This window comes from Triticum urartu, chromosome 3, assembly GCF_003073215.2.
Source record: "Triticum urartu cultivar G1812 chromosome 3, Tu2.1, whole genome shotgun sequence".
NCBI lineage: Eukaryota > Viridiplantae > Streptophyta > Magnoliopsida > Poales > Poaceae > Triticum > Triticum urartu.
The window spans coordinates 125259582-125273261 of record NC_053024.1 but is presented as its reverse complement, the minus strand read 5'-3'; the positions used below and the strand labels follow the sequence as shown (position 1 = coordinate 125273261).

General features: G+C 47.3%; 2 protein-coding genes across 7 annotated transcripts; both read left to right on the top strand.

Annotated features, from left to right (window-relative positions):
• The first annotated feature begins 554 nt into the window (after positions 1-554).
• On the top strand, positions 555-4825 carry LOC125543250. 6 transcript variants are annotated; one of them, XR_007298357.1, is made up of 7 exons: positions 555-886; positions 967-1072; positions 1154-1295; positions 1390-1466; positions 2245-2370; positions 4090-4242; positions 4429-4825. XR_007298357.1 is itself a non-coding variant. In XM_048706542.1 (6 exons), exons 1-6 carry the CDS (start codon positions 848-850, stop codon positions 4107-4109), a joined length of 546 nt encoding a protein of 181 aa, XP_048562499.1. In that variant the 5' UTR covers positions 555-847; the 3' UTR covers positions 4110-4825. The 6 variants fall into 6 exon arrangements, 3 of the variants coding, with proteins under 3 accessions (XP_048562499.1, XP_048562498.1, XP_048562497.1); XR_007298356.1 differs by having other exon boundaries at positions 2209-2370; XR_007298358.1 differs by having other exon boundaries at positions 560-886; positions 1154-1321; positions 1405-1466.
• A 606-nt stretch (positions 4826-5431) lies between these two features.
• LOC125543251 (protein trichome birefringence-like 38) lies at positions 5432-8686 on the top strand. The gene is made up of 5 exons (XM_048706543.1): positions 5432-5863; positions 5960-6143; positions 7366-7541; positions 7652-7810; positions 8055-8686. The coding sequence occupies exons 1-5, from the start codon at positions 5559-5561 to the stop codon at positions 8356-8358; spliced, it is 1128 nt and encodes a 375-aa protein (XP_048562500.1). The 5' UTR covers positions 5432-5558; the 3' UTR covers positions 8359-8686.
• The last annotated feature ends 4994 nt before the right edge of the window (positions 8687-13680 follow it).

The following is a 13680-nucleotide window of genomic DNA, read 5'->3' as shown; positions in this document are numbered from 1 at the left end:
CACATACCACAAGATGACCTGCATGATTACTAAACTTAAATCTACTCAATATTTTTTATCAATTTCTATTGATATTTGTATTAAAATACTTTTAAAATCATCAAGCTGTGATGAAAAAAAAATCTCACCCACGCAGGTGAATTGGACATGCCCTATAATAAATAATCGATGATAATTCTTTTTTGTATGGACAATGACGCACCCACTCACAATCCCTCACTGGTCACTGCCTAATAGAAGTATTATTAGTAAGAAGTAGTACTCCCCCCTTCCATCTATATATGGCCTAATGCGTTTTTCGAGACTAACTTTGATCAAATATTAGGGCAATAATATATGACATGCAACTTACACAAAGCACACCATTAAATTCGTGTGTGAAAGGAGCTTTCAATGATATAATTTTTACATGATGCATGTCATGTACTATTAATCTTGTCAATAGTCAAAGACGGTCTTAAAAAATGCATTATGCCCTATATATATGGAAGGAGGGAGTAGTATTAAAAAAACTCAGTCAGCTAAAAAACTCAGTCAACCTTCCTCAGCTCCCTCACATTTCTTATCTTCCCCATTCTTCCCTTCCTACCTCCTCCTCTGTTGCCACACGCTAGATCCCCCATCCACAGCCGGCACTCTCTGGTGGCCGCCCCTCCCATTCGTTACCATTGTCGGCGGACACGTAGGCCCATGCTCTTCCCCGCCCCGCCCCTTCTTCATATCCGATCCCCGAAGTGCTCGAGGAGGCGCTCGAGCTCGGCATGCTCGCCGGCGACACCGGGGCCCTCCCTCCTCCTGATGCATTCTTCGTCGCCGCCATGAGCGTCTCCACCTTATCCCGCGCGCCATGAATCCTCCCTCCCCCCCTGCTCGAGACGCCATCAAGGTCCGGTTCCAACTCTTCTTCTCCCCTCGATCCGGATGCTCTGCTCTCCGACACCATCTTTATTTGCTTGTTCGATTCAGTCTGGAGCAGGAGCAGCTGCTGCTCACGACCTCCAGTTCCTTCTTTCCATGGATGTGCTGCTGCTCGGGGCCCTCCCTATGCTTCTCCTCGCTCGTACGGGTCCAGGTTAGTCTCTCCGACCCCGCCGCCTACTCGTCCCCGTCAAATCGGTGCGTAGCCTCACTGTGTGCAATGTTCATCGCCTAGGGTTAGCTGCTCAGGAGCCATGGTGTGTTCCGTGTGGCGCTGCCTTCGTGGCCGCAGTCGTTGTTGTGTCTCGTGTGTCGCGGCAGCCAATGGGGTCGGGAAGGTCTGAGACTGGAGGTCCCTGCTCGCCAACTCACAGACGGTTGTTCTCCGACCAGTTAAAAATGAGTAAGCTTTCTTCCAAGCCTATGATTTTCCTTTCATCCTCTTAGTTGGTGCCTTTGTTGATGATGCAGCCCTGAATGGTTCAGATTTTCTGAAGGAGAAGGAGGTGCCGAAAGGGGATGGGAGCAACAAGAGTCTGAATCTAAGAGTATGTTTTGATTCTGAGATGCATTGTACAATATTTTTATTGTTCTAAGAAATCCATGTAGTTGTCTATGGAGCATTTCCTTGAAGTGATGGTTGGGTATATTTGTTTACTAATTCAAACTTCCAGATTACCTTAGTCGGCAACTCCAAATATTTCTTAGATGTCTTACCGCAAGCATTGTACTGCAAAAATATATATACTAAACCTGTTCATGATAGATCAACCAAATATCGTTGATGCTCTCACCTATTAGGATATGTACATGAAAAGAAGGATATGCTAAATCTGCTTAGTCCCAACAAACAATCATTCAAATGCACCATTTTACGCTCTGGAAGCAGGAAGTGCAACTTCTTTAGTCTTTAGAATTAGAATGGATAAGGTGTACTCCAGATGTTTTCAATTTTAAATAATTATGCACACAAGAGTGCATTGCGAAATAGCAATAAAAAGTTGGATTTTGACTGGTACCGAAAAGGATTAGACCTCCGTAGAAACAATTCGCTGCTGCTGACTCAGACAGAGTTGTGCTGCACCACGTTGATCTCGCCATCATCGAAGTCGTTGATGGACATGCCCATATCTTGCCGCCTGCATGGCATGTGTAGTGACCATATGGACATGAAGCTGATCCTATTGCTCAAAGGATACATATTATCTTTATGTGTTTCCTGAACTGGTCGGATTAGCAGTGATGTTTGCATCTCCTCCCTCTTCCTACTCGACCACCACTTTCTTCTAGGAACTGATAGCATGTCCTGCCATGAGGAATTTGAAGCGGTCAGAAGACATAAGAGCCGGGTCCTAAACTATGTTAAGGCCATGCTGATGTGTAAGAGTTTGCGGGTGACATCCTCCATGGCAATCATATTCCCTCCAACATCCTTCAGGCCATGGCGACCAGGTAATGCTAACAGCTCAGTTGGATAAAGGTTCCTTATGTTTTGCGATTTAGTCAAGTTGGGTTACTCTATTGTGTGGCTCACGTCGGGGTTCAGTAGAGTTAATCTTGGCTATGCTAGTGCTAGCCTGCTGGATTTGGGTGATATCCAAAGATACATTTAAACTTACACTATAAATTATAACTTGCAAACAAATTTCCTTAGAGGGGAATTATAACATGCAAGCACTATAAGTTCAGTGTATTATTATTAGTACTGCATAGCAAATTAGCAATCCAGTTCATTCATAAATAAGATTTCAACACACCATTGGTATAAAATATCGTACATAGTTCCGAGGTCTACATGCCTCGCTTGATCCTGAATTTGACCCATAAATATATTTCAGAGACACAACTGTAAATATATTAAGTAAGAGCAATTACCAGAGGTGACTGTTGCTGCTGTTTTGCCGGCAAGAGGGCATGCATCTGTGCATACAGCAGCCACGGACTAAGCATTCCTTCACCAGCAGTAAGGTGTTCTTACCCTTGCATTCTTTGTCCCCCAAATAAGAAATAAGAGGACTCTGTCTCCTGCCGCCATAGGGGGTCATCTGCCCATGTGATTCTCCACCGCATTATGGTCTTATCAAACGATGGTGCAGTCGGACTAATAACTAACCATAGGGGTGAGGTCTTTGCGGTGCATTCCTGGGCCTAGCGAGTCGAGCACCTGGATACACTGCACCTTGGTATTTTTAACTGCTAGGTACCAATAAAGTCTTCAATGTTTATTCATGCAACAGCTAGAACGAATATATGAAAATAGGCATTTTTTTAGTTTAGGTCCCATCTATACAAACATCCGTCCCCGATTGAATTAATAGTAATATGTACGAAACTGAGGCTCACCATATCATGTTCCAAATAAGTTGTAGCTCTCTTTAATACCCATCTTGGTGGGTCATCCTGTATAGAGCTAAATTCCTTATCTTAGAGATGCATGCATTCTCTAAGAACAAAATTCATGTATTCATCAGTATTTGCTATGGGAGTATTGCGTCCAAGCTGGTACGATTCAGAAGCTACATCTTGATGCGTCATCATGTATGGATCATTTGTCTGGTCATTGCCCAGGATAGAAAATCATAAGATTAATAGAGCATAACAATGTAGGTATTGTAGTAGACATAGGATCGACAAAAGTAATTTGCAGATTTTTAGTGTTTTGAGTAACAGGTTCAACAGAGCCTCTCTTATCATTATCCGGCGTATTTTTCAAGTTGATTTGAGCCAGTAAAAGGCTGCATACCTGAACAAAGGAAAGAGAACCCGAATGTACGGTCAAATAAACATTGTCGACACAGTTGCAACATAATTAAGGCCCTGTTCGGTACCACTCCGCTCCACAACTCCAGGAGCGGAGTTGGCGGAGCTGCAGTTCAAAATGACTGAGCTGCACTTCCCCTGCTCCGCAGATTCCGGGAGCGGGCGACTACCGAACAGGGCCTAAATCGACGAACTAACCATCTTCAATTGTGCAATATGGGTCACGTATTCTGCTGAGTTGGGGTACCTTAACCCCTGAAATTTGGACGTTAGGCCCTGCATTCATCATTTTTCAACATAGAAAACCATTAATGAGATGTAAAACGAACGGCTTATAGCATTCTGCTGTGCAACTATTTATTTTTTCGAACTCTGTTGTCAAAATTCTAATCCTGACTAATGTTGCAACAGGTCAAAGAAGTCGAACCTGAAGAAGTGCAGGGAAGAATTATAGTTGCGTGTGGCTGGCTGGTTCAGGGGAATTTCAGGGCGGGCGCGGCGGCGCGGGTGCCGGAGCAGGCTCCTAGGCACTGGCAATCTGTCGGACGGATATTAGAAACGAAGGTGAGGTTGTATCTTGTTAGGTGGGTCTTCATTGGCCGTCGAAATCATACCTGGCCAATCTGATGGGGCCGCCGTCGAAATCATACCTGGCCAATCTGATGGGGCTGCCTACTGCTCCAGAACTCATGCAGATGATGCATAATAATCTTGTTGTAGCCTGGCCGATCCGTGAATATTTGATTGTAGGTGAAGGAGGAGCGGCCGCCCACTCGACGGTGCGGTGTAGGGCGGCGAGGGAGGCCGGCAGGGAGGCCTCAATGCGGTGCAGGACGGCGAGGGAACCGTCCAGCGAGGCGACGATGCGATGCAGGGATCCAGGCCGCCGTGCAGGGAGGCGACAAGACTGCTGAGCTTCGTCTGGGGCGGTGGCGAGGAAAGGCAGGGAGTGGGGCCAGGGACACGATTAGGTTCGGTTTCCTTTTTTGCGAGTTGGTTAGATGGTTAGATTAGCGTGATTTGAGGGGCTATGGATGTGGGACGGAGAGTTTCATATTTTCCTCTTGTGGAGTACGGTCAGTCTATTGAAACTGCTAAGCGCATACCAGATCTTGAATAAATTAATGATGACTGTTGGATTGGGTCATGTGGGCTTCATCCTGTGGTGCTGATGTGTCTGTATACGTTTTGCGGGGTGCATGTAAGAAAGTTCTTGTTTGATTGTTTAATAGCAGTGGAGATGCACCGGTTTGAATCACGGAATTCCCGTTTTGTTCAAGAATCTACTCCTTTTGTAAAGAAATATAAGAGCGTTTAGATCACTGCTTCAGTTATCTAAGGGCATATACAATGGTGCTATCTTAGAAGTACTATGTAGGATAAATGATGAGGTGAAAGAGAAATAACTTATAAAAAAAGACTTGTCTTCTTTTATTTAAGATAAGACAAGAGATGATATCTTAGCACAATATCTGTCACCCCGTTTTTAGGAATAACTAGTTATGAAGATAAGGCTAAAAAATAACGTATTGTAGACATTTTTTTGTCATCTCTTAATTACATGCAAGACCTATGAAAAACTATCTTATCAACCATTGTATATGTCTATATTTCTTTGAGTATCAATGAATACGTTTTCACATATTAGTAGCACATCCAGGCCATTAGTGGTCCATTGACCCATCCATGCAAAAACGACGGCACCTACCATAAAAACGAAGCGTATCTGCCAGCCAGCGCTGCCCGGATGCCTTCCGCTTCCACCTACATATACCCGCCCTCTCCTTCACGCTTCCCACTCCTCCGCCGTCACAAGAACCTCCCCGGCGCGCCCAGCCCAATCCCCGCCCCCATTGCTCCTCCTCGGCCGGAGGAGCGACATGAAGCGGCGCACGGTGATCGCCGCGGCCATCGTGGCCCTGCTCCTGGCGGCCTGCACCGCGGCGGCGGCGGCGGCCGCGCTGACCATCTCCCGGAAGAACCAGCACCGGCCGGCGTCGGAGTCCTCCGGCGGCGCGTGCGACATGTTCGCCGGGGCCTGGGTGGCGGACGACTCGTACCCGCTCTACGACTCGGCCAGCTGCCCCTTCGTCCGCGGCGAGTTCGACTGCGCCCGGTTCGGCCGCCCCGACAAGCAGTACCTCAAGTACCGCTGGCTGCCCAGCCCGCCCTGCTCCCCGCCCAGGTTTGCAACTGCAATGCCGTCCGGCCGGCGGCGCCGTAGCCCGATTGCCGTGAGGTCGAATTGCGGCGGTGAGATGATGATGGTGCTTGTGCGCAGGTTCGATGGGCTGGCGCTGCTGCGGATGTGGGGCGGCAAGAAGGTGATGTTCGTGGGCGACTCGCTGGCGCTGAACCAGTACGAGTCGCTGCTGTGCATGATCCACGCCGCGGCGCCCAATGCCCGGGCCACCGTCTCGCCGCGCTCCGGCAGGATCGACCCGGCGACCACCGTCACGTTCGATGTACGTGCCGATCGACGCCTTCCTTCCTAGTTCCTTCCCTGCGCTCCTCGTTGGTTTCCTTTCTTCCAAGTAAGATTAAGATTGTCCGGTAAAAAGTCGGCGGGTGGGGCTGGGGGCCTAGCTCGGCGGTGCCGGCATGATGAGGTGATCTGATCAGCCCGGCGGTTGCTGCGGCGTCGTCGGGAGGGAAGATCTACGGCGCGGTGGTACGGCTGGACCGCACGCCACCGCATCCATTTCATGTGCTGCGCTGCATGGCCAGCGTGGCCGATGTCGACGAAGCCTTCTTTTGCTCTCGCGCCACACAAGTCAACAGGCCAGCGCCGAACGGAATACGGGTCGCCGTGAGGTCGTCTCGTTTGGACTTTGTTGGTGTCGTGCCGAATGTCTGCACTTTCTGACGGCTGCTTGACGCATGTGCGTTTCTTTCGTTGGTTCCTCTCTGTTTTTCACCCTCCAGGCCAGATTATATGCTCTGTTTTTTCTCTTGCTTCTTTTTCGTCTGTCCATTTCTTTTTCTTAGGCAATCTGAAAAAAGAAAAGGAGTAAGAATCTAAAACGAGCCGGGCATGGCAAGTGCCCCAAGTGAGCTGGCCCGAATGGGCTGTCTGCTCACTGCCGTGCGCTTGCCGGTGCTGGTGTTGCCGGGATGGTGCGATCTATGACTAACCCTATTTAGTTCAGATCTAGGGTGACATGCTCGTGGTGGGTGTGGTGCTCCCCCCATTTCCGTGATTCTATATTGCATCTGCTGCTGCTGCTGCTGCTGACTCTGTTCACTCGAGTCCAGTCGTTCCGTCAGCTGTTCTTGTTGCTTGCCCTGTTGCTTGCTGCTACGCGTTTTTCAGTGTTTGTGTCAGACCGTCAGGACCAGAAAATTTGATCTCCCAGTGTACCTCGTTGGCCTTTTGCTGGTGGCCGGCTTCGACCAGTACAACGTGATCTGTGGCCTTCGTTGGCGTCATTGAGCGCCGACGCACACTACGAGTTAAGGACACACACGTGCAGTTCGGTGGTGATCGTGCTGCTGTTTTTATAGATTGTTATAAAACTGTAGGTGATTGATTGCCTCCTTCAACGCCGAGCTGGCTGTGTCCTGCAAGGCCAAATGGGGCCATGAAAAGTCCTGTGTAGTTGTGTACTGCACTTGCTAGCACGGTGTTTGGGATTGATGGCTGGCTGAACTGACTGCTGAAGCTGACGATCTGCTGCCTGCACGCAGGAGTACAATGTGACGCTGGTGTACTACCTGTCGCACTACCTGGTGGACATCGTGAGCGAGAAGGCCGGCCGCGTACTCAAGCTCGACAAGATCGACGAAGGCCGCAACTGGCTCGGCGCCGACGTGCTCGTCTTCGACTCCTGGCACTGGTGGCCGCGCTCCGGCAAGGACCAACCGTAAGACCAGCGTTTGTGTTGCCTTTGTTTTGGTCCAAGTTTTTCAGGCAGGTTATTATGACTAAACTCTGAACTCGCGCGATGTGCGTGTGTGTGTGTGGTTGCTGCAGCTGGGACTATATCCAGGAGGGCAGCCAAGTGGCCAAGGACATGGACCGGACGGTGGCCTTCACCAAGGCGCTCAACACCTGGGCCGGATGGGTGGACGCCAACCTCGTCCAGACCAGCGCCAAGGTCTTCTTCCAGGGCATCTCCCCCTCTCACTACAGGTGACCTAATCCGCCTTGCCACTCCACAACTCCAATGATTTCCCCAAGTAAATCCTTCAAAGCAAATACGCGCACTATGTGGCCGACATCCCATGGATCCACACAGAAAAGAGAGAGACGAGTGTGCTGTTGGGAACCGGGCCCGTGCCTTGGCCCTCGACCGCTACCACTGAACCACCGAACCACAGCCACCCCAACTTGTCCTGAATTTTTCATATGCTCGTCCACATCTGCAATGGTGCAGGGGGCAGGAATGGGGCGCGTCGCCGAGGAGGTCGTGCGCGGGGGAGACGGAGCCGCTGAACAGCACGGGGCCGTACCCCGCCGGGCCGATCCCGCAGCAGGCGGTCATCAGGAGCGCCCTTGCCCGCATGGCCAAGCCGGTGTACCTGCTGGACTTCACCTTCCTGTCGCAGCTGAGGAAGGACGCGCACCCGGGCAAGTACGGCGGCATGTTCGGCCAGGACTGCACCCACTGGTGCATCGCCGGCCTGACCGACACCTGGAACATCCTCTTCTACGCCGCGCTCACCGGCCAAGATGGCTGAATTCAGTCGGATGTTTGTAGAATATATATAGGTCAATAATCAAGCGATATTTGAAGATAGCACATTGGTTTATAGGGCTGGGAGGATACTTTCTTTTTACTGCAAAACAAAGAGATAGAGGGTTATCACAGTCAAAACAAAAATAGATATAGCATGGTATCAGTAGTCAAGGAGGGTATGATTGCTCCCTCAAAAAAGGAGGGTATGATTGCTAAGTGATTTGTACTTATAAAAATGTAGATTGCTTTGACAAATCCCATATTTGCAGAATTTTCGGGACAAGGGACATTGTTCTTCTTTTCAGATATATAGCAGTTACGACAAGTTATCTAATGTCCCTTATAATTAAATAGTTAAATGTGTGTCTTGTTAGATTTAAACTCATATCTAGTACCCCCTCCATCCCACGATGTAAGACATTTTCACAAAAAAAATGCAAGACATTTTCACAAGCTATTTAGATAAAAGATTATAGCAACACAATAAATAAGGCACTTGGGGAGCTTGGAACCTCACACATGTCACTACATCTAACATAAACTAATCAGTCATCGCACTCGTGTTTTGAAAGGGAAAGTATTTTATAAGTAAACGGAAGTACACACTAACAAAAGTACATGGCAGTATGCCTTTTATCCCGTGACGAATCAACCCGTCGATCTCGAAACAGGCTCTTGTCCCGCTTTATAGATTATGCATAAATGGATATACACACCGAAAGATACAAGATAGTGAGGAAGGCCTCTTACAATGTAGATTTTGGGATAACCGGACAACCTAAATGACCGTGAGTATGTTATCAAAAGATACCACATGTAGGCTTGAAAACAACGCTACGAGTCACAACTGCTGAGTCTGAGACGAACAAAGGTCTTAACCCGGAACCTTAGCATAGAGAGAAGTGAAGGAAATATGCCCTAGAGGCAATAATAAAGTTTTTATCTATATTTCCTTATATCATGATAAATGTTTATTATTCACGCTAGAATTGTATTAACCGGAAACTTGATACATGTGTGGATACATAGACAAAACACAGTGTCCCTAGTAAGCCTCTACTAGACTAGATCGTTAATCAAAGATGGTTAAGTTTCCTAACCATAGACATGTGTTGTCATTTGATGAACATGATCACATCATTAGGAGAATGATGTAATGGACAAGACCCATCCGTTAGCTTAGCATAATGAACGTTAAGTTTTATTGCTATTGCTTTCTTCATGACTTATACATGTTCCTCTGACTATGAGATTATGCAACTCCCGAATACCGGAGGAATACCTTGTGTGCTATCAAACGTCACAACGTAACTGGGTGATTATAAAGATGCTCTACAGGTGTCTCCGATGGTGTTTGTTGAGTTGGCATAGATCGAGATTAGGATTTGTCACTCCGTGTATCGGAGAGGTATCTCTGGGCCCTCTCGGTAATGCACATCACTATAAGCCTTGCAAGCAATGTGACTAATGAGTTAGTTACAGGATGATGCATTACGGAACGAGTAAAGAGACTTTTCCAGTAACGAGATTGCACTAGGTATGATGATACCGACGATCGAATCTCGGGCAAATAACATACCGATGACAAAGGGAACAACGTATGTTGTTATGCGGTTTGACCGATAAAGATCTTCGTAGAATATGTAGGAGCCAATATGAGCATCCAGGTTCCGCTATTGGTTATTGACCGGAGAGGTGTCTCGGTCATGTCTACATAGTTCTCGAACCCGTAGGGTCAGCAGGCTTAATGTTCGATGACGATTTGTATTATGAGTTATGTGATTTGATGAACCGAAGTTTGTTCGAAGTTCCGGATGAGATCACGGACATGACGAGGAGTCTCGAAATGGTCAAGAGGTAAAGATTTATATATTGGAAGGTTGCATTTGTGTTGGAAATATGCCCTAGAGGCAATAATAAAATGGTTATTATTATATTTCCTTGTCCATGATAATTGTCTATTGTTCATGCTATAATCGTGTTATCCGGAAATCGTAATACATGTGTGAATATATAGACCACAACATGTCCCTAGTAAGCCTCTAGTTGACTAGCTTGTTGATCAATAGATGGTTACGGTTTCCTGACCATGGACATTGGATGTCATTGATAACGGGATCACATCATTAGGAGAATGATGTGATGGACAAGACCCAATCCTAAGCATATCACAAGATCGTGTAGTTCGTTTGCTAGAGCTTTTCTAAGTGTCAAGTATCATTTCCTTAGACCATGAGATTCTGCAACTCCCGGATACCGTAGGAGTGCTTTGGGTGTGCCAAACGTCACAACATAACTGGGTGGCTATAAAGGTACACTACAGGTATCTCCGAAAGTGTCTGTTGGGTTGGCATGAATCGAGACTGGGATTTGTCACTCCGTATGACGGAGAGATATCTCTGGGCCCACTCGGTAATGTAGGGGAACGTAGCAATAATTCAAAATTTTCCTACGTGTCACCAAGATCAATCTATGGAGTCATCTAGCAACGAGGGAGGAGAGGATCTACATACCCTTGTAGATCGCGCGCGGAAGTGTTCAAGAGAAAGGGGTTGATGGAGTCGTACTCGTCGTGATCCAAATCACCGATGATCCTAGCGCCAAACGGACGACACCTCCGCGTTCAACACATGTACGGAGCAGCGACGTCTCCTCCTTCTTGATCCAGCAAGGGGGAAGGAGAGGTTGATGGAGATCTAGCAGCACGACGGCGTGGTGGTGGAAGTAGCGGGATTCCAACAGGGCTTCGCCAAGCGCTGCGGGAGGAAGGAGATGTGTCATGGGAGGGAGAGGGAGGCGCCAGGGCTTTGGTCTGGTTGCCCTCCCTTCCCCCCACTATATATAGGGCCAAGGGAGAGGGGGGGGGGGCGCAGCCTTGGCCCTTCCTCCAAGGAAGGGTGCGGCCAGGGAGGAGTCCCACCTCCCCAAGGCACCTAGGAGGTGCCTTCCCCCTTTAGGACTGTTCCTTTCCCTCATCTCTTGGCGCATGGGCCTCTTGGGGCTGGTGCCCTTGGCCCATACAGGCCAAGGCGCACACCCCTACAGCCCATGTGGCCCCCCGGGGTAGGTGGCCCCACCCGGTGGACCCCCAGGACCCTTCCGGTGGTCCCGGTACAATACCGGTGACCCCGAAACTTGTCCCGATGGCCGAAATAGCACTTCATATATATAATTCTTTACCTCCGGACCATTCCGGAACTCCTCGTGATGTCCGGGATCTCATCCGGGACTATGAACAACTTTCGGGTTACCGCATACTAATATCTATATAACCCTAGCGTCACCGAACCTTAAGTGTGTAGACCCTACGGGTTCGGGAGACATGCAGACATGACCGAGATGACTCTCCGGTCAATAACCAACAGCGGGATCTGGATACCCATGTTGGCTCCCACATTTTCCACGATGATCTCATCGGATGAACCTCGATGTCGAGGATTCAATCAATCCCGTATACAATTCCCTTTGTCTGCGGTACGATACTTGCCCGAGATTCGATCGTCGGTATCCCGATACCTTGTTCAATCTCGTTACCGGCAAGTCTCTTTACTCGTTTCGTAACACATCATCCCGTGATCAACTCCTTGATCACATTGTGCACATTATGATGATGTCCTACCGAGTGGGCCCAGAGATACCTCTCCGTTTACACGGAGTGACAAATCCCAGTCTCGATTCGTGCCAACCCAACAGACACTTTTGGAGATACCCGTAGTGCACCTTTATAGTCACCCAGTTACGTTGTGACGTTTGGCACACCCAAAGTATTCCTACGGTATCCGGGAGTTGCACAATCTCATGGTCTAAGGAAATGATACTTGACATTAGAAAAGCTTTAGCATACGAACTACATGATCTTGTGGTAGGCTTAGGATTGGGTCTTGTCCATCACATCATTCTCCTAATGATGTGATCCCGTATCAACGACATCCAATGTCCATGGTCAGGAAACCGTAACCATCTATTGATCAACGAGCTAGTCAACTAGAGGCTTACTAGGGACATGGTGTTGTCTATGTATCCACACATGTACCTGAGGTTTCCTATCAATACAATTCTAGCATGGATAATAAACGATTATCATGAACAAGGAAATATAATAATAACTAATTTATTATTGCCTCTAGGGCATATTTCCAACAGTCTCCCACTTGCACTAGAGTCAATAATCCAGTTCACATCGCTATGTGATTAACACTCAAGGTCACATCCCCATGTGACTAACACCCAAAGAGTTTACTAGAGTCAATAATCTAGTTCACATTACCATGTGATTAACACTCGATGAGTTCTGGTTGATCATGTTATGCTTGTGAGAGATGTTATAGTCAACGGGTCTGAATCTTTCAGATCCGTGTGTGCTTTACAAATCTCTATGTCATCTCCCAGATGCAGCTACCACGTTCTATTTGGAGCTATTCCAAATAACTGTTCTACTATACGAATCCAGTTTACTACTCAGAATAATCTAGATTAGTGTCCAAGTTTGCATCGGCGTAACCCTTTACGATGAACTCTTTTACCACCTCCATAATCGAGAAAATTCCTTAGTCCACAAGTTACTAAGGATAACTTTGACCGCTGTCCTGTGATCCATTCTTAGATCACTCTTGTACCCCTTGACTGACTCATGGCAAGGCAAATTTCAGGTGCGGTACACAGCATAGCATACTGTAGAGCCTATGTCTTAAGCATAGGGGACGACCTTCGTCCTTTCTCTCTATTCTGCCGTGGTCGAGCTTTAAGTCTTAACTTCATACCTTACAACTCAGGCAAGAACTCCTTCTTTGACTGATCCATCTTGAACACCTTCAAGATCATGTCAAGGTATGTGCTCATTTGAAAGTACCATTAAGCGTTTTGATCTATCCTTATAGATCTTGATGCTCAATGTTCAAGTAGCTTGATCCAGGCTTTCCATTGAAAAACACTTTCCAAATAACCCTATATGCTTTCCAGAAATTCTACGTCATTTCTGATCAACAATATGTCAACAACATATATTTATCAGAAATTCTATAGTGCTCCCACTCACTTCTTTGGAAATACAAGTTTCTCATAAACTTTGTATACACCCAAAATCTTTGATCATCTCATCAAAGCGTACATTCCAACTCCGAGATGCTTACTCCAGTCCTTAGAAGGATTGCTGGAGCTTTGCATACTTATTAGCATCTTTCAGGATTGACAAAAACTTTCCGATTGTATCACATACAACCTTTCCTCAAGAAAATCGTCGAGGAAACAATGTTTTGACATCCTATCTGCAAGATTTCACAAATAATGCAGTAATTGCTAATATAATTCCAACAGACTCTTAGCA